The sequence below is a fragment of the Cricetulus griseus genome, chromosome 3 (assembly GCF_003668045.3).
Source record: "Cricetulus griseus strain 17A/GY chromosome 3, alternate assembly CriGri-PICRH-1.0, whole genome shotgun sequence".
In the NCBI taxonomy this organism is placed as follows: Eukaryota; Metazoa; Chordata; class Mammalia; order Rodentia; family Cricetidae; genus Cricetulus; species Cricetulus griseus.
This window is the reverse complement of record NC_048596.1, coordinates 68,015,703-68,040,682: the sequence shown is the minus strand read 5'-3', so window position 1 is coordinate 68,040,682 and position 24,980 is coordinate 68,015,703. Positions and strand designations below refer to the sequence as shown.

At 41.2% G+C, this 24,980-nt stretch overlaps 1 protein-coding gene across 7 annotated transcripts in view; it reads right to left on the bottom strand.

The window, feature by feature from the left end:
• The window catches only part of Eef1akmt2 (EEF1A lysine methyltransferase 2), a 77,763-nt gene that overhangs the window by 33,292 nt on the left and 19,491 nt on the right, over positions 1 to 24,980 (bottom strand). Inside the window, exons 6-8 of one of the 7 annotated variants that reach the window (XR_003484037.2) lie at positions 20,966 to 21,150; positions 10,890 to 10,947; positions 7,262 to 9,775 (exon numbers count right to left, since the gene is read on the bottom strand). Coding sequence is in view for 4 of the 7 variants with exons in the window: in XM_035442157.1 (XP_035298048.1) it covers positions 9,705 to 9,775; positions 21,103 to 21,150 (119 nt within the window). In the remaining 3 variants the exon portion in view is untranslated. Of the gene's footprint in view, positions 1 to 7,261; positions 9,776 to 10,889; positions 10,948 to 20,548; positions 21,151 to 24,980 lie in introns of those variants that run through there. The other 6 variants (XR_003484035.2, XM_035442157.1, XR_003484036.2 and 3 more) reach the window with 6 other exon arrangements.

Sequence of the window (24,980 nt, the reverse complement as noted above, 5' to 3'; positions counted from 1 at the left end):
GCTCAGGGAGTGCCTTTCACAACCCATGGGTGTTGTAGGAGTCTCCCACCAGCCTGCAGCTCCTTCGGGTTACAGCCTTGGGGACAGCATTATATCAGTGCTGGGAGAGAATCTGCTTCTTTGTACAATGGGAGAAGGAAAAGAGCAAGCAGAAGATTCACACATTGGCCTACCATCCCATCCTGGGGTCAAATGGGCTGTTTACCAACATGATTTGCTGTCACCCGCCTGAGAGTGATGCAGTGGAAAAAAAGCCCTTTGGAGACTCACAAATGCCTCTGAGGTGCTCCGGTTTCCACGATGTCCCAGCAAGGTCTGGCCACACTGCTCCCATCCCCCATGCAAAAGGCAGCTTCCCCTACAGCCCCCACAGCAGGAGAGAGAGACGGGTTAAAAGAGTGGGGGTGCCTGTCACACTTCTCTGTAACCCCTGACGTGATGTGAAAGTCTACAAGGTAGACCCTTTGAAATGCAAAATCTTCCAGAGTCCTTCAAATGTGGTTTTATTTTCTCGGGTTCCTTAGGCGGCTTTCAGACCCACCCATCAGCATTTTCCCTCTCAATCAATTGGCATTTAACAACTACCATGGGGGTGGGGGGTGGGGATCAAGGACATCTCTATTTTTTTTTTCCAGAAAAGCTCAAGTGTGTCACCATTCGCTTGGGGGTGGGGGGGACAACTTTGTCCTTGGCTACAGCCTCCCAGCACCCGCTCCAAAACATCTTGAAGCCAAGTTTCTCCCATTTTGATCAGCAAGGCATTAGTTTCTGCTCAGAACCTCAGAACATTTTCATAGACAAGAATACAAGTTCCCTGTGGCCCAGGTTTCTTAAGATTAAGACAAGACACCATCAAAACCACAACCTCAAATGTACAAAGGCTAAACCTTCAGCCAAAACCATGTGCACTAGAGGTCTGTGTTAAGTCAAGGAGTTACCTGAAAACAGTGTTGTTTGGCAGGGAAAATTACTTCACCATATGAAGAACTCAAGGGAGTGGAAACTGCTTTTGAATATACTTTTCAGTGGCTTGGTCATTAATCATGTTAATGTAAAGTGCACTAAAACAAAAATTTTCTAAGCAAGTCTCAGGGCACATCAGCATATCTAAGCCCCTGGGTTTGTTTCTAAAGTTCACATCCCAGCAAGCAATGAAGCTACTGTTAATGGGGTCAGCTATTACTAAGCAGTGCCCCCAATCCTGAAGAATAATAAAGATGACTGGGATGTATTGAAAAAAAAAAAAACCTTCATGAAGTTAGGCAGGAAACAAACAGAAATTAATCAGAGAAGGAGAGTGAGCACATGAGTTTTGGAAAAATGTATTCATTGAACAAGTGTGAACACAAACTCTTCCGGGACAATATTTAAGAAAGGACAGCACTCAGCATTCTGGCAGCACCCAAGTCCCTGGGCAGACTCTGTTTCGAATTGTGGAGGGCAGGGCAGCAGCTGGACAAGGATAGGAGGAATGGAGCCCAGCAGAGCTAAGCAGCGCTGAGCCCAGCCAGACCTAGCCATGTGCTTCGTGTTGGCAGCAAACCGGTTCTTTCGAGAGAGGAGGAGTCTACAAAAAGGACAGCTACAGCAAAGCAAAAGCAGAGAGGCAAAAACCTCAAGAAAGCCCTAAGATTGGGGTTGTCCCCTTAAGTTAAAACAAAAACAAACCGCCTTTGGGGTTTGCAGAACTACTTAATCTATTAACGCACACACACACACACACATACACACACACACACACACCCCACACTCGTTGCTGGATCAATTAAACAGAGTCTGTCCACATCTGGTTTCCATCTAAAACCAAAACTTGTACTATCAGCATATTACATAACAAATTATGCCTGCAGGTTTCTTTTATTACACATCAGAGAGGTGTGCATGGTGGTGGTGGTGATGATGGGGGTTGTGCTGATCTGAGTCTCTCTCTCTCTCTCTCTCTCTCTCTCTCTCTCTCTCTCTCTCTCTCTCTCTCTCTCTCCCTCTATCTCTCTGGCACACACAAGAAGCTTCCCAAACTGTGCATTATTTAATCCTAGAAAATCTCTCGCCTGAATGGCATATCAACTGAGTCTGTGGACCCAGCCCTCAGTCCTCAGTGCCAGCTGAAGAGTGGGTGAGAAGGGTGTGCATTTTAAAGAGCTCTGCAGACACCAGATTGCTCCACAGTGCCCCCTGCTGACAGGATTTAAACACAGCTTCCCCCAGAAGTGGAGGAGAGTTAGGACAGCCTTGGCTGAGCTTTTATCATGGGTCAAACGCTCAAGGGACTCACTTAAAGCAAACCAGCTTCTACAGAACTAAAGGATGGGGATGCTAAGGGATATTGAAGCAATCAACAGGATGCAAAAGAAAAATTAGGAGAGATGGAAGGAGACAGTGAGAGACCAGGAAATACCAGGGCTTCCTGTAAATTCAGTTGCATGACTCCCCTGTGAAGACCTTGAAGTATCTATCTAATGCTCTTTCCATATCAATACCTGCTATGCTGAAATTAAGGGGGAGAAACTGATGAGAATAATCAGCATTCAAAACAGTGAATTACCTACTTATCCTGCCTTAAACAATCTTAAAGTCCACTTCTGCAGCAATCACACAGCCAGCTTTTCCATAATGCTTGCTTTGATGTTAAAATGAACATACAACAAGCTCATCTTCTAAAGAAGAAAATACCAAGCCCTTGGGCAGAGCAGCTTTGAACTGGTCTTAAGAGCAACATGTTCCCTGTTTGGACATTTGGGAGAAAACCATAGGCATTCCCCAAGCCGCTTAAATTTCTTGCCTACCACAGCATCCAGAAACTGGATCAGCACACCACTGGGTCTACAACTACAGTTACTTAACTTATGACTCAAACCTTCTTTAACTAAAAGGGGCCTATCACCTGGAACAAGTTAGCTGTTTTCTACTAATCTAATGCACAACAAAGGGCAGGTGGTGGTAGGGAAATATCTCCAGACCTTCAATTCACTGTCAAAACTGTAACTGAGATAAATCCCTGCTAAGTGAACAAATTAAAATGAAAGCAAAACCTGGCCCAGTCAGGAGCAGTGAGTTTCATGGGTGGGCAGATTCCACTCTCTTCCAAGACCTAAGCAAATCTTTTTAAACTAGAGTCTAGGATTCTGCAAGGAGGGATCCCCCTTCCAGGCGTGGAGACTGCTGGGAACACATATGCTAGTATGTCATTTGGAGGTCTGCTAATAAGCTGAAGGAGCACAAGACGTTTGCGTGGCTTCCTAAGCCAATAAACAATGCTATTCCAACTCTGAGGGAGTCAACAGAAAACAGTCCCTTTTCTCCACCGTCCAACAATTCAACAAACATTTGTTCCTGTTGAACAACCTTCAGCCTGGCTCCATCTGCACCAACTCCTGGAAGACAAGCACCACGGCGGCGGCGGCAGCGGCACAAATGCCCTGCCCAGGGGCCAGGACCGGAATGCAACCCACGGCGGGGGCCACTTTCCCAACACCACGGAGTCCAGATTCTACCGTATGGAATACTCAAGAGTGTGGCCTATAGGAGGCAGAATCCCATTCACCAAATGCTCTAAGAGGTTTTCTTTGTTCGCCATGGTACTAAGTACAGTACGTGTTAATGAACCCGGCGGTCTGAAGGAGCACGCATGGCATCATGGAGCGTCCGAAGACGAGGGTCCAGAGCAAGCCTGACTACGCAATTCTAGAGCCCTATCCCGCACCCCAAGCATTGTTTCCGTAGTCCAGGGGTAGAAGAGGGGCTGGGAAGAGGAAAGGGGTTGCCCGAGAAGACACTTGGGGCAACTCAAATCACAGACCCTCTTACGATTCTGGGTTTCCAAGCCACTTTCGTCCTGGTTCCACCAGGAGAAACCCCTAGTAGAGAACCTGACTTCCACCAGCTCGCAAATCAGGGACTGGCAAAAATGTAACTAGACTGGTATCCTGTGACGGACGGCCCTCTTCGCCATGTGCAAAGACCACGCCAGCACAGGCGACCCCCCCACTCCGCAAGTCCTGGCCGCGGCCACGCCGCCGGCTTCCCCTCCCGAGGCAAAGCACCCTCTCACCCCCTTCGCCACTTCTCGGGCCAGTCGGGCAGCCTTGGAGTCGTCCCTGCGCACCCGCATCCCGGGGGAGGCTGGTGTAAACTTCCGCGAACAAAAGAGTTGTCTGCAAACGATGCAGAACTTCGGGGCTCAGCGCCTTCGCTACTGCCACAGCCGGGGCTCAAGTTGAGCCTCAGAGGAGGCTGCCCAGGACGCAGCCGTCTCCGCGGCCAGCTGCTCGGGCCGCCGAGCACAGACTTTTCTGCAGCGCCAGGTTTATTCTTCCCCCGCCTGCGCGCTGACAAGTCTCACGCCTGCACCAGGGCGAGTGAGACTGGGCGCCGGCAGAAACCACCCGATCTGCCGCCTAACAAGGAGAAAGGGGGGAAGAAAGCCAGAAGCATTGGGGAAGAAAAGAGAAAACAGCGCAAGCGAGCCGGGTTTCCCCCACCGGCGCCAGGGAGCACGCACCGACACCGCTCCGGACCAGCCCCCAGGCGCGGTCGCCCAGCAGGGTCGCTTACTGTGCGCGCTGGACGGGGGCCGTCACTGCTAGCGCTCGCCAAGTCGTCCCGGCTGCCCGCCTGCGTCTGCCGTGCACACGCTCTCCTGCCGGCGCCGAACGCTTTGTACGAGCGGCTCCCAAGGAGGAGGAAATCGACTTGTCACTTCCTGAACTGTTTGCAACTCGTCCCTTTAACTGGCTTCGGCCAGGCCGCCAGTGCTGTCGCCGGGCCGCCCGACCGCGGCTGCGTGAACTCAGCGGCGCTGTGCGGGCGGCGTCGCGGCCCGGGCGACCAGCGTGCCGCTACGAGGTGCAGTGCGCGCAGCCGCCAGTGGGCGGGGAGTGGTGGGGGGCGGTCGCGACGCGCCTCCGGCACGGCTGCCGGGTGTCCAGAGAACCCGCACCGCGCGCCCCTCACGCCTGGGGTCCCGGCCGCGGGAACTAGACCCACACGAGTCAGGACCGAAACCCAGGCCGCGTGGGCTACGGACGGCCAGCTTCCGGGTTAGGCTTAGCAGTTTAAAAGAAGGGATCATATCTAAGGCAAACAGGACCGCAAGGAGCTGGGGGAGGGCTCTGGAGCGGCCACACTTCAGGATAATAAAGCACTGTTCCAGTCTTTGGGTGCCATCGTAATAGAGGAATTTGTACTTCAGATGCCACATCCAAAATACATGCAACTGGCGAAGGAAGGATTTGCGGTTGCTAAGCAGAGGCAGGGCATGTTTAGTTCTGTAACTTAGGATGTTGACTTAAGTGCAGGAATGTAACCCTGATAGAATAAGCAGAGTATTTTCATTGTGCAGCTCACCTGGGGGAGGGGACGATGTTCCTTGTGAACCGAAGCCCTAGATTTCCTATCACTTCTTCCTGCTGATGTGTTGTCATTAACCCTGTATCTAAAAGGAGATTTTTAGAGTTGCTTTTCTTTTTTAAGTCCCTATGCCTGTTTTGAGTTCCCTTTTGCCAAAAAAACAAAACACCTCATTACTTTACATGGATTGTGTCTGCACCGTTTGAATGGTTCTATTCATAAATCAGGAAACTTTTTCTGTTGCTTCTAGGAACATTTAATTGGTTTTAATCCAATGTTGAAATCCCAGTATCAAACATAAATGAACAATTAACTTTTTGAATTTGTGTGCACTTGGGAAACTATTAGATTTCATGGCTATTGGTGAAATAGTTCAGTTTGTCACCACACTGGGCCTATTCTTTTCAGAAAAGCATGAGCTAATCTCACTCAGCCTGACTACAGTTCCTTCCAGAGATTCTGCCATAAGATTAAGATGCTCATCAGAAGAAAAGAAGTCTGTTCAACTCAGAGAGATGATGTGAACACAATCAGATCACCCCAAGGAAGCTGAAGTGTCCTAATATACAGAATACAAAGACCATCATATCTGTAACACATTATTTTCTTTTTTTAAAACATGTTATAGGCCAATTTTGAAAGGAAGAAGAACCATGTGAGTCGGGCGGTGGTGGCGCACACCTTTGATCCCAGCACTCAGGAGGCAGAGGCAGGTGGATCTCTGTGAGTTTGAGACCAGCCTGGTCTACAACAGCTAGTTTCAGGTCAGCCTCCAAAGCCACAGAGAAACCCTGTCTCCAAAAACCAAAAATAAAACAAACAAACAAAAAAACCCATGTGTTCTGTCAAAAGAAGGTACACTTAATGTCATTTCCCTTCCAGAAAACCACCTTATCTCAATACTACCACTTTGGCCACCAAGCACTGTAAGGATAGTTTAATGCACTAACTTTTTATTGGGAGACCTAGAGTGACTCCTGCTGGCAAACATTCAGTTTATCCCTGCAATTACTAGTTCATCAGGTCAACTTAAAAAATCAAGATGCCAGGGGTCCTATGCCTGGAAACAATTACTGCAACCATTATTCTTGTGGCTTTCAGGACCATGTTAGTCTCATGAAATTCCAAAGATGGGGGTTATGGGCAGCTCCTTTGCTCTAACACCTTCTTTTCCAACCCCAAGCAGCCTATTTTTCTGGTTCTTAGCCTTTCTTGACATTACCTAGTTAGTCTGACTAAAACTCCTGCTTAAGGAGTTGAACTAACCAATGTAATTATCTAAATCACAATCCTCAAGACTAAAAAGACATACACTAAATTAAGGCTTATGTCAGTCCTCCATAAAGTTTGCCACACATTTGATTCTTAATGTTAAATGCAATGGCTCTTTTATTATAAAAAGTCCTATCCACAAGGTTGTTGAATTAAAGTTTTGTTTAATTCAGAATAGCCCCAAAGCCAGTCAACTGAATTTAAGATTAGGTAAGCAGCAGCTGGGAAGATGGAGGGGAGTTCAACTGTCTACCTTTGTTCATGCTTAAATGGTCAACCAAATCAGAACCAGATTTAGAGTACAACCAGACACCTAAACACAAATGCATAGGCCAATTCAGAAATAAGTTCACAAATCTAACAACCACTTGTAACTCTGCCATTATCCTGAATAACTACCGACCTGATTAAAACCATGCAACACCCCGGAAAGTATAAAATGCAAGGATTATTTAGTCTCTTACTTTAAGACCAATATGAGACCCAGGGATAAAGCAATACTGGTTCTTTTGGCTTTCCCCCAAAAGGAGGACTAGCAAATAGAGTGCTGTTTGTGTGTGCAGTATGCATCATGTATCCTTCACTGAGTATTACTGTTACAGCTTCCCAATTCCAAGCTTACAGCTCTTAAGCAACAGGAGACAATCAGGGTGTATTTTATTAAGAAAGGGTGTAACCAACTATAACTTGTATCAACAAGCTAAAGAAGTGTTCACCTAAGCACATCTGTGGAGAGAAGGGTAAAGGCTGCATTTGATATATACTAAAGCAGTTAGTGGGTGTTTTATTTTTATGCCTTTAGAACCAGATCAGTGCGATGTTCAAACAAAAAAGAACTAAGTTTTGAAGTTCCAGTTGGTGCCAGTAACTGTTAATTTTCACAAATATCTGTACCTATGTCTAAGTACATCACTAAAAATTAGAAGAGCATAACCATAGTAATTTATTTAGACTAACAAAGTGAACAACCAAATGTCAGACATGTTATACATCGAGCCCAACACCAGTATGCAGATGCTTGTGTATCAACCCCTTTATTCGGCTTCTAAAAGCCACTGGGCCTCTTTGTCACACTGTTGTATTAAAAGCCAGTCACTCACATTTCACACTGTTCTTTCTACATCTGAAAAGACCTTTTTTTTTCCCCAAGCAAAACCTTTTAAAATTGCTTATAATAGATTATGGGAAGATGGACACCACCAAATCCACCTGAAATGTTTCCAAAGAGATTGGCTACTGAAAGCAAGTTGATAGAAAACACTTCTTTGGAAAATATGTAAATATGGTAAATATTTTGGTTTCCAAAAATTTTCTTTGGAAAATATGGTCAGAACTGAGGCCAAAACTCTGAGTTCGTCATGGGGCAATTTTCATATGTGGGTCTCACTCAGAAAAATTCTCCAATTTTTCCTAAACTGAATTACAACTAATAGCCCTACCTATGAAAGGATATAATACATTAGTCCTTTTGTTCTTTCCTGTGCTTTTATCCACCTATAAAAATAAGTTACAACTTTAGGGCTATAATATTTGTATGCTAGATATATAAAACATATTTTAGCCAATTTTGAAGCATTTTGATTCTGAAAGAAGAAAATTGCATTTTTTAATCCAAGAATAAACTAAATTTATTTTCATTGAAAAATAACCACAGCAGGGAATTTAATGATACCAATCTCACTCTTCTGATACAAAATAAGAGTTGCAAGCAGCTTGGAGAGGAATGACTATTGAATTCTGCACATGTGATGCTGTGCCGCTTTGTAACCGAATGTCTAGCACCATTGAGGTACGAAAGTATGCCAGCTGGGACGGCATTGTGCACCACAAAGTGTGGGTTGTAAGCCTACGTCCTGAGCACAAACCCTGGTTTCCAAGTTGACAGGTGCTGAAAACACAGCAAATGTCACGCTTGCAACTCACTGGATAGAAGACCTCTGGGTAAGGCAAGCTAAAAGCTAAAAAGAACAGAGTGAGAGTTAAAACTTGAAAATTCAAACTATTCAGTAGTAACCTTTTTCAAAATTTCCTAGTGACTATTATTATTATTATTATTATTATTAGTTATAAGAAAGCACAAGGATGAAAAGGAGATATTGAAGCTTATTCACAGTAAATAAAAAGGAAAAAGTGTAACAAAGGTATTCACTTGCTAGCATATGAAAACTTACTAAACCAATCATATTATCCCAATACTAAACTTCAAAAACAAAACCTGGGGGGCTGAAGAGATTACTCAGCAGTTTAGAGCACTTATTGATATTGCAGACGCCCTGGGTTCGATTTCTACCACTTAACAGTGACTCTGCGCTCTTCTGACCTCCACAAGCACCAACAACCCACATAGTGTACATATATACATGCAGGCAAAATATTCATACATATAGAAGTAAATAATTATTTTTTAAAATTAACAAAAAAACATACCCTCTAATGTATTTATAATGGCAACTGAAGTAGACTTTAATGTCACTATCACACAACTAGTTATCTACAACAATTTTCCTGTTACTCCACCAAAAACAGCTAAAAACAAGGAACAGTGTTTTCATATTGCCCTATGTTTAACTTAGAAAACATTTCAACTATACTCCCAAACTATATTCACATGTTCTATTTTCAAGTAAAAACCACTTCAAGCTTTTTCTTATTCTTTAGAATTCATTTAGCATTTGCAATACAAAGCCAAATTATTTTTCTCTGTTGAGTCTAGCATACAAGAAACTGCCTCAAAGAAAACCTATTTTTAGTTTGGCCATTCTGATAAGCTAAAAATTACTGATATTCTTCCTTTTCCCCCCAAAAGGGCATTTTTCATTCATTATTGAGGAACCAGGTATATAGTTCATGATTTCACAGAGCTTACATATACAATCTAAATCCTGAATCCTTTGGATTTAAATATGAAGGAGGAAATGTTGTCTCTGGGTCTACCAGGAGGGACTAGAGGACCATGAGCATATTCACCCAGTCTGCAAGCTTGTGAATCTCTTCATTGTCTTCAGCGTTTGTCAATATACTGTAGCCAAAAACAAAGGTCTTTGTTTTCATCCACACCACTGGCATTTTAAGAGGAATGAGATTCACCTGGCTCTGTGTTTGTCTTCCCTGCTAGTTCTGTAGGCGTTTTCCTGCAGGTGTAGTACATCCATACCTGAAGCACAAAGGGATAGACATGACTACAGAGGGGAGGGGATTAGCTTTAGTGGTAAAGTGCTTGACCAGCATACATGAAGTCTAAGGTCTGATCCCAGGTATGGGGAGGGGGATAACTAATATGAATGAGAAGTTGACTTCCTATTTTTAAAAATTAATTTAGAGGTGAGAAACAAAAGAAAAAAAATTCAAGACTTGGTAAAAGCCAGGTTAGTCAATCATTGTTCTGTGAAACCACCTTGATCAGTCTGTTCTAAAAAGATCTCAGGATTAAAGAAATGTATTTAAAACAGTACAAATACTTGTTTGGGCATGGTAGCAACCACCTATAATACCAACACTTGAAAAGCTGAGGCAGCCAGGACTAGTGATGCTCAGGAAGAAAATAAAGGTTCAAAAGCTACATTTCATTGCACAGGCCTGTAATCCCAGAAGTAGGGACCCAGAGGTAGGAAGCTCCCTGTGAGTTTGAGGCCAATCTATTCTATACAGTGAATTCCAAGTAGTCAGAACTACATAGCAAGACTCGGGTGGGAGTGGGGTGACCAAAAAAGATAAGAAATTTCCTGGGATTAAATAGAAAAAGCAGCAGAGCTTGATCATTCTGACAGTTCTACAGCCATGCTAGGCACTCTGAAGCTATTCACTTCATCAACGAGAAGGTTTGAAGACATATTTTCTAGACTAGCACAAACAAGTGGGTCATTGCACCTTCACACACTCTATGGTTAATTCCAGCATAAACTAAGGACAAATTGGATAAACTACTATTACTCAACATCAAACAATATAAATGGCAGTTAACTTACAGCAAGCAAAGAAATGTGACTCAAATCAAAGAAATCAAGACGGAATAATACAAAGTAGAAACTAGCTGTAACATGTCAGTACACTGCTTCTTAACTAGCCAGTAAAACCCAAGTCCAACTCTATTCTCATTAGACCCAGTGCTACTGAGTCATTGCTTCGTGATCTTACGTCCGTTTGGTATACCTTGGAATCATGCCTTGGCTCAGATCTAATGAAAAAGAGTGCACACTAACCTTGCCCATTTGTTTTCAGTTCAAATACATGCACATTAACATTTTCAACACCACACCTACATTTCTTACCATTTACTACTACTTAAAAGACCAAGTTGTCAATCTGAAAGGTGTTCTTCCATGCACTCTGAAACACAAGAAAACATCTGAAAATCCAGCATTGTGGCATCTACTCATCATTCCCTAAGTAAAAAGGTGCTTCAGCACCAGTGAGAGTTAGAGGCTAGGGAATGTGTTATACCGGATGTTTTAAAAGATGTTTGAAAGGCCCACCTGTTCCAGATGTTCTTTCTCTTACTCCTCAACACTCATTTAATCACTCCTACAATATAAATGCCTTTCAGTGGAACTGAATACATTAATATGGTAGCACTGAGGGGTAAAATCCTGAACGATTCACCTGTTAGCTCCAGTGGGAAGAAGGGTTCTTGGAGGAAAGAATATTTATCTGGGACTAAGCTGCTTGCGATGTATTCACAACCCTGTTGGGTAGAGTCCACACCTGATTCTCTCCACCTATCAAACTGCTTCAAAGAAATGCACAGACAGTAAAGCAGCCTTGACTAATTATCACATGTTAGGTAATGTGCTAGCACCTTTAACAAAGTCCAGTTTCTGGGCTGAGATGGGGCTCAGTGGTAGAATGCTTGCCTCACATGCCCAAAGCCCTAGGGTTTATGCCATAGTTCACCAAAACAAAAAGGCAAAACAAAAAAGAAACCCTTTTTCATCAGCAGGATAAGCAGTTACAGGACAAACTGACAGGTTGCCAAGGCAGGGGTACAAAAGGACAGACCCACAAATTATACTGGAGAGTCTCTGTGATACAGAAGAGAAGCATCTGAAAGCCCAAAGCTTTAAAGTGACAAAATGGGTCATCTGGAGGTAGTCAGTTGCATATATTTGGGGCAGAGAAGACTCAGAGGAAGATTCGTTAGAGTATTATGATTATTCCTTGGACCTTGTCTTAATCTTACCTTTCTACATGTAAGATGGAAGCAGACTAAATAATAAGATGTTAAATTCTGAATTAATTGGTCAAGTCACCTCTTTGGTAAAATGGATACAAACTGAATAATCAAACATATATCAGAAACAATCAGTCACCAAGCACAAGTTTGTTCAGATTAAAAAAATACTCATTTTCTTCAAATATTTTATTACACATGCACACACATCTTTTTAATAGATACCTTGGTTTAAGAGCCACCAAGTTACCCAACAACTGACACTTAGCATATGGAGTGTGTAATGTCCTCATACATACTAGAAACCTATTTTGTAGGCCTTGTTCATTTTATCTGAATTTTCAGGAATGTTTGCTGGTTCCATCCCCAAAATCACACATTGAAGCCCTAAGCCCCAATACAATAGTATTTGTAGGTGAGGCCTTTATGAAATAACCAGGGTTAGGAGAGGTCATGAGATCAGTGCCCTCACATAGAGACCCTGAGAGGTTGTGTGTTTGTTCTCTTTCACATACAGAGCTCATGTGAACACACAGATAGCAGCCACCTAAAAGCCAAGGAACAAGACTTCAAGATAAAACAAACCTGGGGACAGGCCTGGTGATGCACAGTGGGTAAAGGTGCCAGCCACCAAGCCTGGCAATCTGAATCCAATCCCTGGAACCCACATGGTGGTAGGAAAGAACTAAGCACACAAGCTGTCCTCTGACCTCCACATGTGTGTCACACACATACAAAATAAATAAATGTAAAAATATAATGGTAATGATACCTTGCCAGCACTTTGGTCTTGGAATTCCAGTTTCCAGAACTCTGAGAAAGAAATGTCTGCAGTTTATGGCAGCCAGTTTATAGCATTATGGTATCTGAGCTGCATGAGAAGGAAGGAACTTAAAAGCTAAAGTACTGAACACTAGCAAGACGGTTCAGTGGGAAAAGGTGGCTGACACCAACAAAGATGGCAAGATAGAACTGACTCCTGAGAGATGTCCTCACCTCCACACACTTGCCATGGCACATCCACACCAACGTGGATATACATACATGAACCAAATAAACAAAACTATTTTTTCTTAAAGCTTACCTTTTTTTCTTTTTCCTGTGTGATCCTGACTATCCTGGAACTAACTCTGTAGACCAGGGTGGCCTCGAACTCACAGAGATCCATCTTACTCTGCCTCCAGAGTGCTGGGATTAGACATGTACCACCAATACCCGGCAAGTTTCCCTATAGAATTCCCATGATTTCAAGAGAGGAAAGCAAAGTGGTTTCTCTAGATCTAATCCCTTTGATACTTACTCTACTACACAACAGATTCACTAAATGAGTTGCTGACTTTTTGGTGCTAAAGATAAAAACCAGGATGGTAAACATGCCAAACAAGAACTCTAACCAATAAGAAGTATGCCACCTCACTTAAACAGAGTTTAAACACAAACTACTATAATTATGCAACGAAAGGAACCAAGACAAGTCAACTAAATTTCAAATTCAAAAATAGCCTATTTCATGGTGCTGGTGAGGTGGTTCAGCAGTTAAGAACAATGACTGTTCTTCCAAAAGACCCAGGTTCAATTCCCATCATCCACATGGCAGGACACAACGGTCTGTAACTCTAGTTCCAGGGGATCTGATATCTTCACCCCAATGTACATAAAAATAAAGGTTAAATAAATTTTAAAAAAATAACCTGTTTCATTTGTTGTAACTCCTTAGTCAATTAGAATCAACAAAATGATCTCTTCTGTTTATGTAGCATCTTTATCATAGGAGCATCCCATAGGAAAGCCACCTCACTAAATGAACAAATCTTTGGAAAAACAGCTTACTCCATAGCAAGTAAGATACTTAGAATTTGGCCTTTTAGTTTAATCTAGTTAATAACTTTTTAATTAAACAATAACCATAATAACTGGCATAACTCTGAGTCTACGTGGAACTTTATCCTATTTCTTGAGCAACTATATTATCAATTATTTGACTCAAGAAGCTCTCACCCGGAATCAGAGTTTTGCTTCTAAGCCTCCTATGGTTTGTAAGAGGATAAACACTTGTCAGGTAGTGGTAGCACACACCTTCAATCCTAGCACTCAGGAGGCAGAATCAGGAGGATCTGGTAGTTCGAGGCCAGCCTGGTCTATAGAGCAAGTTCCAGGACAGAGAAACCCTGTCTCAAAAAAACAAAGCAACAACAACAACAAAAATACTGTGTCTTACTTATAACTACTCATTCAAATATCAAATATTAATAACAAATATTACTCTCATTCAAAACAGCTTAAAAGCAGTTTCACTGTAACACCTCCAATGTTCCCTTTATAAATCACACAGATGTAAGTTATCCCTCACAGAGCTAGGCTTTCTCCCAAAGCTTGTACATGGTTCTTTCACTCAGTGCAATAGTCTATTAAAATTTTTCTCCATTCAAACTCCAATGAGGCTTCTACAGATCTTGAAGGAAAACCTAAATACCATTGCTTCTGTATACCTAAATTTATTTCCTCAGCAAATCAACAGATTAAGGGCTAGATGCTGCTACAGAAAGGCAGGCGGATATGGAATATAAACTGCTCTTTCCTCTACTCTTCCTCCCTGTGTCCCGCCTCTCCAAGTTCCATGGTTAGAAATTATCCTAATATTTTTTTTAGCCAGGATGTACTAAAATTAGACAGGAACAAAGTCCTGACATTTTCATATTAGCAAGGGGTTAGGAAGCAAATCTGAACTTGAAGCACCCACGCTCATCTACAATTAGCCTCTTCCTCATGAGTCTTTCCTTTGTAAATCAGCAAGAAGCACAGCAGGAACCAGCCCAGTTCAGTTTCTACTCTGCTACCTTCCCTGACAACAAACTACTTCATCCACAGTGCATCAATGAAGTCCCCCAGTCAGCCGGAGGATTTCATATTTCTCTCTAAGCTAGTCTGGTATTCTCTAGAATATATAATTGCTGGATCATGTATCAATAAATGCTTACGGCTTTGGGGAAATGGAGAGATTACACTCATACACAATAAAAAAATTAAGACACTGAAATGTTGATCACTTTCTGATACAGTAATAACAACATGATATAAAAATAACACAGGGGCTGGAGAAGTGGCTCAGCACTAAAGAGCACTTTCTGCTCTTCCAGAAAACTGGTTCCAAACACCTACATAAGGCAGCTCACAACTGCTTATAACTCCAATTCCAGGAGATCCAACATCCTCTTTCAACCTACACTGTTTTTAAAAATGTGCTATTTCTTCAGGAAAATAAGAAAATGGTTTTCTCTAAAAAATGAAAACTAGATTTGGGGATTTTATGGCTTGCTCTAGAAAACCAGGCAGTAATTTATAAACACTTGGTCTTCAGTCTTTCTCACAACAGTATCAGCATGACGAACATACATTCCATCAGCTCATATATACTCACTTTTTGAAGTTCTACTCCACAAAAGCAGAATACTGATACATTCATGTCTTAGAAATTACTATCTTTTTAATTTGGCTTCCCTGGGCCTAAGCTGCAAGTCCACACAGTGATAGCTTGAAATTCTGCTAGAGAAGCCTTTTTAATGATTAGTCTAATTCACTGTGTTATAAAGATTTTTAGAACTTAGTAAGTACCCACTCAAGCTCTTTTTTTTCCTGGTTACTAGAGTCCATCTTGACATCTAAGCTGGAAATAAATGATCTTTCAACAACACTCCAGGGATTTTGCTAAGGTCATATTCAATCATTCATTAGGCTTGGTACCCGGTGCTTTTCAGAGTTCCATTGTAGGGCTGGTTTTATTCAGCATTTATGTAGCCTGTGGGCTTGAGTATTTGTCTGCTTAATGTTGAGTTTCATTTCTATGCCTCTAAAATAGGAATCCATCAATTGACCAAAGAATTTCAAACTATTCCTTTACTTTCTAACAAATTGCATGGTGTGTATGAAGAATAAATTAGCATTAATTTTCTTCCATTAACTCTTAATAAGACATTGTCCTGCATTCTTCCTTCATCTAATGACATCTCTGTTTCCTGCCTAACCAAAAGAAATGATAAGGATTTTCTAATTTTCCCCCAGTATGTCTTTAAATCTACTGTGGTCCTTGCTTCCCACAACCAAGCTCAAAGTTGTGGCAACCTTCTTCCAGTAAAATATACTGGACAAGATTCCTTTCAGAGGCCATCCACACCCCTTGTAATTAGCTGGAGTGGTTACTACTGTGCAACACAAGACACTTAGTCTCTTGCCCTGAAAGCTGAGCGCTGTTTCTGCAGAAGACAGATCCTAGCTCACAGAGGCAAAAACAGTGAGTCAAAACTCAGATCTCTCCCTTGGAGACAAATGGATTGTTTGTATTTGTTCTTATTTTCAATGTAGGCACCAGACAGAAAAAAGTCAGGTGCATTCATACTATGTATATATAGACACAAATCTATAAAGTAAAAATTGTATAGGTTTGAGCAGGGTGTGGTGGCAAACTCCTATAATCTCAACACAGGAGACAAAGGCAGAAAGATCAAGGATCAGAGTTCAGGGCTATCCTTAGCTGCAAAGGAAGGTCAAAGCTTGCTTAGATTACATGAGACCTTGCCTCAAAAAGAACGAGAGAAAAGAAAGAAAAAAAATCAAACATGTATGTGCCTCAAAAACTGAGGTTTCTACTATTGTCTGATGAGAATGAACCCTGTCAGCAAGCAGTGGTATACTGCAGTGGTACAGAAATTTTACAAATCTACGAAAGATATTAAGGTCTTTTATGTTTGCCTCTCTTCTTTTCTCAAACAGAAGACTAGCATGCACATTGGAGAGGAACAAGAAAAAAAAAAGCAAGCTTGTTACTACAAAGAGGAAAAAAATCAAGTACAATTTATACTTATTTTAAAATGGCTTTAGTCAAGTTGCCAAGACTACTGTCAGGTTTGAATCACAGACCTAAGTGTCAGTCCCCAAAAGAAACTCTAGCCTGTATACCTGGTTAAAACAAAACATTCTCAATGCTTTCTATTTGTTAAGTTGTGGAGCCTGACCACCTGCATGTGGCATTCAGGCCTGATTCCCCATGGACCTGTGGGTTCCCTGTGGACCTGTGCTTCCTACAGACATGGCCTGTTGTGCTGCAGCAGCATCACAGTGAAAATCCACTTTGGATTTCAAACAAGTTTCCTCAAAATGTTTTTTGATTAAATGAAACTACAATTCCAGTTTCTTAGTCATCATTACATTATGTGCTCCCCTTTTTGTAACTGCATCATTTCATTCATGTATCCACATATTTATAATAGTTAACAATACTAAGCTTTAAAATAAAGTGTTTATAGTTTATTTCATAAACGTGGAGACATTTAGTAATCAGGCTTTTAACAGTTTGTTATTATTTGAAAATACTAATATCTTATTAGCATTTTCAGGCCTTTCTATTTCTGATTTCAATCATTAAAAGGCTGGCTTCTAGCAAGATTAAAGTGCTAAGAAGAAACGACAAGTCCTTCTTTTTAAACCTTATCAACAGCTCCACAGTAGAAAAAGAAAAAGCCTCAACCTTTGCAAAATTAACAAACATGTCCCACAAAGGGACTCAATTAACATCAACAGACATATCCCAAGCTAACTTTGAATCAGACTCAGCCTGCTCACACAGAAAGTGATTTGGTGGGTTGATGCTTAATAACACTTCAAACTTACCCACTTAAAATTCTGAGAGTACTTACTTCCACTCATTTAATTATTTATTTTAGACAAGTTCTCACTAAGTAGTCCCAGCTGGATTGGAATTTGCTATGTAGATTATTGTTATTTTTGAAATCAAAGACAATTTTGGAATACTTGTTATTTATAAAAAAATCACTTCAATTAAGTTATAAACAATATGCATCTACAGTTTAAAGACCTCTGGCTAGGGAGGTGACTCAGTGAATACAAGTACATGATGTGCAAACATGAGGACAGGACATGAGTTTGAATCCCCAGCACCTATATAAAAGGTGGGCATGGCTGCATGTGCCAGTAGCTTCAGAGCTGGCAGATGCAAACAAGCAATCCTTAGAGCTTGCTGGCCAGCTACCTATCTCACACACTGAGCTTCAGGTTCAGTCAGAGACCCTGCCTCAAGAAACAAGAAAGATAAAATAAGGCAACCATATAAGGACAGGGGCAGGCAGATCTCTCTGAGTGCAAAGCCTGGTCTACATAGTGAGTTCCAGGACAGCCAGAACTAAGTAGAGAGATCTTGTATCAAAAATGTAACAACTAAGAGATACTCAAAGTCTTCCTTTGGTTTCTACATGTGTATCCCTATGCACTTGCATGTGTTCATAAACACTAAAAAAATCCCACATCTCATAAAGCACAATGTTCTGAAAGCTTAAATTGTACATATTCTAAAGTAATGTCTCACATTTTGTATTCTAAAATAAAAGCTATTCCAAAATCATAATTTTTATTCAAAATCCATGTAATTGTCTCCAAATCTTTAAAAGACAGTGGTAGCATTAATGGTCACAGTGACCTAAGTTACTAGCTTGTCCTCCTCTATGAACAAAAACCATATAATGCTGGACTAGGCTCAATACTAGAAGAATATTTAATATAAAAAGGCTTTAAAACCCAATATTCCCAAAAGTCTGAAAATCACCAAAAAGCTACATAACTTTTTTAAAATTATTTTTATTTCATGTGCATTGGTGTTTTGCCTGCATATATATCTGTGTGATGGTGTCAGATCTCCTGTAACTGAGGTTACCGACAGTTGTGAGCCATCATGTGGGTGCTGAACCCAGGACTTCTGGAAGAGCAGCCAGTGCTCTTAACCCCTGAGTCATCTCTCCAGCCCATATGTATTTTTATTTTATGTATGCAGGTATTTTGAAGGAGGCCAAAAGAGAGGGTACTGGATATCCCTACAAACTGAAGTAACAGACGGTGTGAACAATGTGGGTTTTGGATAAAAACCCAGGTCCTCTGCAGGAGCAGAAAGTGCTCTTAACTGCTAAGCTATCTCTTTCCAGTACCCCAAAAGTTACATAATTTTAAAAAATTACATTAAGATTCCAATACTAAAATATTGTCTCAAATACAGTTTCCTTAAATATTAGATATAAATAAAAAATACACTTTGCCTTTTCAAATATATAAATGCCCTCCAGATAAGCCAGCTCTTAGAGCACCTTGTCTCTATATCCCTCAAAATTTATACAGCTGACAACCCCCTTCCACAGAAAGATGAATGACAAAATCAGTTTTCACTTTTCTTTTGTGTGTGTATGCTTGCACATGTGTGCACTATGCATAGATAAGTGTATGGGAGCCAGGGGTCTTTAGGTATTGTTGTGGAATATTATTTTAACTGTGTAAAGGTGTGTTAATTTGTTTCTGCTGCCTTTGTTAATGATGCAAAGATGTGTTACATTTGTTTGATTAAATAAAATTAACCTGGGGTCAGGAGGCTGAGTTAGCAACTAGCTGACAGGAAATGACAGGGAGGAACTAAGCCTAAGGAGAGTTCTTTAGTGGGGGCTGAGCAGAAGGACAGCCCTTTTTTTTTCAGGAGACACGAGCAAGGACAGAAAGTTAGCTACTTAACTATTCAGCCTAACTGAGCAAGCAGAATTTCTCCTCAAACTATGAATCCTGAGTTCTGTAGAAAGACAGAGATTTATACAAAGTTTCCTTTAGCAGCTGTGATAGAGCCAGTGCTGAGAAAACAGAATTCCAGCCTGGCTGCAGCCCATATGAGCTAACCACTGCTGGTAACTTCGAAGTTGCAATTGCCAGTTAGAACAGCAGTTGCTTAAGGTGCAGCCACTAGCCACTGTACTGAACGCAAAACACGATATCCTTCTCAATTGCTCTCAACTTTATTTTTTGAGACAGTCTGTCAGTGAACCTGGAGCCAAGTGATCCACAGCTAGGCTGCCTGGCCATCAAGCTTCAGAGAATCCTCTTGTCTCTGATCCAGAGCACTGAGATTATGAGCACATGCTGCTACAAACAGCACTGTACATAGGTGCTAGGGAGCTGAACTCAGGTTTTCATGTTTACTTGGCAATTTCCCCAACCTTTTTTTTTTTTTTTTGGAAAAGGGGTTTCATTGTGTAGCCCAAGCTTTTAACTCCAGTTCCTCCTCCTACTTCAGCCTCCTGAATGCTAAGATTATAGGTGTGTCATGTCTTGCTTAAAATTCAGTTCCTGATAAAGGACAGTCTTTCAAAACAAAAAGACAGTAAAAGCAATAATAAATGTCATGAGACTCAGGTGGCTGACTCACTATTCTCAAAGTCCATAGACCAGCACTAGCCATTTAGTTGTCAGTGCTCACCTGAATTTTACCTATAGCACAGACTTTGATGCTATAAAGACAGATTTGGGACCTGGGAGGTAGACAATATTAGAAGAAGGGTTCTAGAGTCAATCACACCCAACTAAGAATCTTGACTTCTCCTGGTACTATCTGGTCTTGCAAAAATGTCTTCACTCTCAGCTGCAGCTCTCCTATATATAAACAAGTTAATACTTTGGGAAAATACAGAAGGACTCAATGATTGAATAAAACACCATTAGTTAACACAGAGCTAAGCATTTAGCAATATTCCTTAATTCGCTTTCCTTAAACTATCCATTTATCCTTCACAGGGTAAAGACTAGAGTTACCAGTGTGGTGGTGCACACCTTTAATCTCAGCACTGTAGAGGCAAAAGCAGATGGATCTCTAAGTTCCAGGCCAACGAGGGCTACAAAAAACAAATAAACAAACAAACAAATAAGTAAATAAATAAATAAAAATACTTCAACTTCTCTGATTTTAATTAATAACATGACAATCAGGGAGGTCTCCCAGCTACCAACACAAAATGGCATTGCTTATCATACTCCGTATTCTGTAAAGCATGAAAATACTTATAACTATTCTGGCCTTGAAACAGTTTGATCAAGGCTTCATAAACTGCCATTTTCAATTCAACTTTTACCAAGGCACAAAAACCAAGAATAGAGGCTTTCTGTAAATTCATTTACTGCCTTGAGGCTTTCAACTGATTAATTGTTATAGAAAACTGCCATAAAACACAAGAAAATATTCATGTCAAATACAAACTAAAAATTTTATATTATTCTTAGGTGATATCTAAATGCTGATGCCCATATTTGTGATTTCCCACCACCCCATTATCTGTACTCTGTCTGTGCAGCCTGGGTACTTACTAAGCACTATTTGCACTTGCTTCTTCTGTATCAGGTTTACTTTGCTGTACAGTTTCTTCTAGAAAGCTAACTGACTTTGTCCAAGAAAGTTTCACTTTTTTGAAAAACCAAAGCTGCTACAGTATTTCCAGATCTACCTCCAAAGCTGAACTTGGGTGTTGGCAGCTCTTCAAAAAGTTCAAATCCTATAAAACAAAATTAAAATATCTGTGTTAGAGATATTTGTACCAACAATGTTCTTTCAAATCCTTTCCAAAATTGTGATTTCAAACTGGTGACTGAATTTAATTTTGCACTTTTTTTTTTTTCAGCTCACCACCATGCCCCCCCAAGTCTTTTTAAATGAACAGGGAACAGAAAGGACCAAAAACAATCAGCATAGAAGCCTTTCCCCCATTTCCTCTAGTCCTACTTACCACTACCTCCCCACCACCTGCTTCCCTTGGTCTATTTCTCTATCTCCTTGGTAGGAAGCGGCTGTGACACACTGAATTCTTGCCATATGCCAGCACTGCTTTTTTTTTTTTTTTTTCCTGTTTTTTTTTTGAGACAGGGTTTCTCTGTATTGCTTTGGAGCCTATCCTGGCACTCGCTCTGTAGACCAGGCTGGCCTCTAATAAACAGAGATCTGCCTGCCTCTGCTTCCTGAGTGCTGGGATTAAAGGCGGTGTGCAACTGCTTTTTATGTGGCTTTCTATGTACAAACTCAATCACATCACAAATATAAAGGCATGTATTACAAAAAGGCTATATTACTGAAAGTAAAAATGAATTTGTAAATGATGAGAAAGTTCTGGAAGACGGACTTCTCGTGGTTATACAACAACATGGATAAAGTTACTGAACTGCACACTTAATTCATTATCTATCTATGGGTTTAGTTGTATTTGGTTTTTCTGAGATGGGGCCTCATATAGCAGAGGTTGACCCTATATTTTCTATATAGCCAAAGATGACCTTCAAGTTCCTGATCCTCCTGCCTCTACCTAACAAATACTAAGATTAAAGGTATACACCGCCATACCCAGTCTGAATTGTTCACTTAAAAACAGTCAAAATAGGGGGCTGGAGAGATGGCTCAGAGGTTAAGAGCACTGACTGCTCTTCCAGAGGTCCTGAGTTCAATTCCCAGCAACCACATGGTGGTTCACAACCATCCGTTATGAGATCTGGTGCCCTCTTCTGGTGTGCAGATGTACATGGGGGTAAATAAATAAAATCTTAAAAAAAAAATAGTTAAAATCTTATGGGTGTTTTATCACCATTTTCAGAAGAGAAGATTAAACAAAGATTAATACCCAAACCAAACTACTGTCTTGGAAGAAATTATAACTTTAAGAACACAGTATGCTTTTAAAAGAAATGTTCATTTAGAACGCAATGTCCTAGGTTTCCTACCTCTATGTAACAGATATTTTGTGGATTTTTTTGTTTGAGAATTTTTTTTTTTTTTTTTTGGTTTGTTCATTTGTTTTTGGTTTTTTAAGACAGGTTCTCACTATGTAGCTCTGACTGTCCTGGACCTTGTTTTATAGACCAGGCTGGCCCCAAACTCAGAGATCTGCCTGCCTCTGCCTCCCAAGTGATGGGATTAAAGTAGTGACACATGCCTTTAATCCCAGCACTTGGGAGGCAGAGACAGGCAGATCTCTGAGTTTAAGGCCAGCCTGGCCAACACAGTGAGTTCTAGCCAGGGCTACACACACACACACAAAAAAAAAAAAAAAAAAAAAAAAAAACCCTGTCTCAAACAAACACCAGGGTATAATCAATGGTAGAACACCTGCCTCCTATGTGTAAGGCTTGGGTCTGGAATTGAAGCCCATAAAAATAAAATAATAAAACAAAGCTGAAAGGTCACTAAACAGCCAACAAATACATTGGGCTGGAGAGATGGCACAGCAGGTAAAGGCACTTGCCACCAAACCTGGGGACCTGAGTTCAATCCCCTGGATTGAAAGGAGAGAACTGATTCCCATGGTTTGTCTTCTGCCTGCCACATACCCCACCATCCAGCTAAATAAATAAACTGTAATATAAATATTTTAAAGAATTTATATTGCATAAATAGTACTACTGAGGAAAATTGCACAATGCATTTCAAATATGGGGGGGAAAAAGAACTTTTAAGGACTGGTGAAGCATACAAACTCAGAGAGTATGGCAGCACACACAGGCCTAAACAGGTTCAAGCCAGATGGGATCTCAGCACTGAGAGGGTGAAGTAGACAAAGGTTCCCACCCAAAAAGCTATCTGTAGTTGATACCCACTGGCAAAGAAAACTTCAGTTTTCTCCTATGGACTCTCACTATATTAACCACACTTCTGCACAAGACTCCTCCTCCCATGAGCAGGAGTAGTTAGCCAACACAAAACACATTCAATGGTGTTTTTGTAGAGTATCTCATTACACTCTGTTTAGGCATTTTTTGCTTATTTATTTTTATTTCCATTTTGGGGGGGTGGTATGTTTCTTGGTCTTTTTTACTTTTAGGATTTGTTTTGGTTTTGTTTGTTTTTAAAGAGAAAAAGAACATAAAGTTGGGTAGAGAGGTGGGAAGAATTGGGGGAGGGAAGGAAACATGATTAAAATGCATTGTATGAAAAAAAAAAAGTGGTGAGGCAAACTTCATTCTAAGCCAATGGATTGTGGTGGTCATCAGGGAGGCCTTCAGCAGCAGTGACATGGGGCAGAGTACTCTGTTGCTGTTACACATCTAAGTCCAAGCACCATTTTTTAAGCAACTCAATCCTAAAAGTCTCTAATGCTATACAATTGTTTCCTTAACACCTCCTATTATAACATTTTCCTTGCTTTAATTCTCTATTTAGTTCTAAGACTGTATAAAGAGTTTACTCAACAATTCTCAGACACATTGACATTTTTGTTTTGTTTTGTTTTGTTTTCGAGATAGGGGTTCTCTGTGGCTTTGAAGGCACTGCTGGAACCCTCTCTAGGCTGGTCTCAAACTCACAGAGATCCACCTGACTCTGCCTCCCAAGTGCTGGGATTAAAGGCGTGTGCCACCAACGCCCGGTGACACATTTAAAGCACAGTATTCCAGGCTAAAGTCTGCTCCTCATTACCAGAGACAGACAAATGTGCTTCTCTCTGCTGGTTCTAGGGTAAAAGAGAACACCTGTGTATTTAAGAACCAGAAGAGGGGGCTGGAGAGATGGCTCAGTGGTTTAAGAGCACTGGCTGCCCTTCCAGAGGACCCAGGTTCAATTCCCAGCACCCACATGGCAGCTCACAACTGTCTGTAACTCCGGTTCCAGGGGATGTGTTACCCTCACACCACTGCACATTAAAAATTAAATAAAAGCATCTGCCACCAGAAGAAGAAGAAGGAACCAGGAGAGGAACTTGTCCCACACAGCAGAAGAACTCTGAGCATTTATTAAAACTGTCAAGCTTCGCCGGGCGTTGGTGGCGCCCGCCTTTAATCCCAGCACTCGGGAGGCAGAGGCAGGTGGATCTCTGTGAATTCGAGACCAGCCTGGTCTACAACAGCTAGTTCCAGGACAGCCTCCAAAGCCACAGAGAAACCCTGTCTCGAAAAAAAAAAAAAAAAAAAAAAAAAAAAAAAATTGTCAAGCTTCAGAAAAAAGGTTTATTGATAGAACCCAACTGTTCCTTTTTTGGTTTTTATTTTTGTTCCAGACAGCATTTCTCTATGTAGTCCTGGCTATCCTGGAACTCGAGCTAGCCTCAAACTCATAAATCTGCCTGCCTTTGTCTCTGGAGTGCTGGGACCAAAGGCATGCACCACCGCTGCCAGTCTAGAACCCAACAGTTCTATGAGAAATAAATGTTAACATGGAAGACAATAAAATTAATGATATAAAATAAAAGACAGTAAATCACATACAATTCTTGTTTTCTGGGAGTAATAATAATGAAGCCAAAAGCTCATATTTTCAACAATAAATGCTTCAGGTTTTCCATTATAAAACCTGCCAAAACCACTGAATGTACATGGGAGGACACAGAACAGGTTCTGTCTAGTCCTT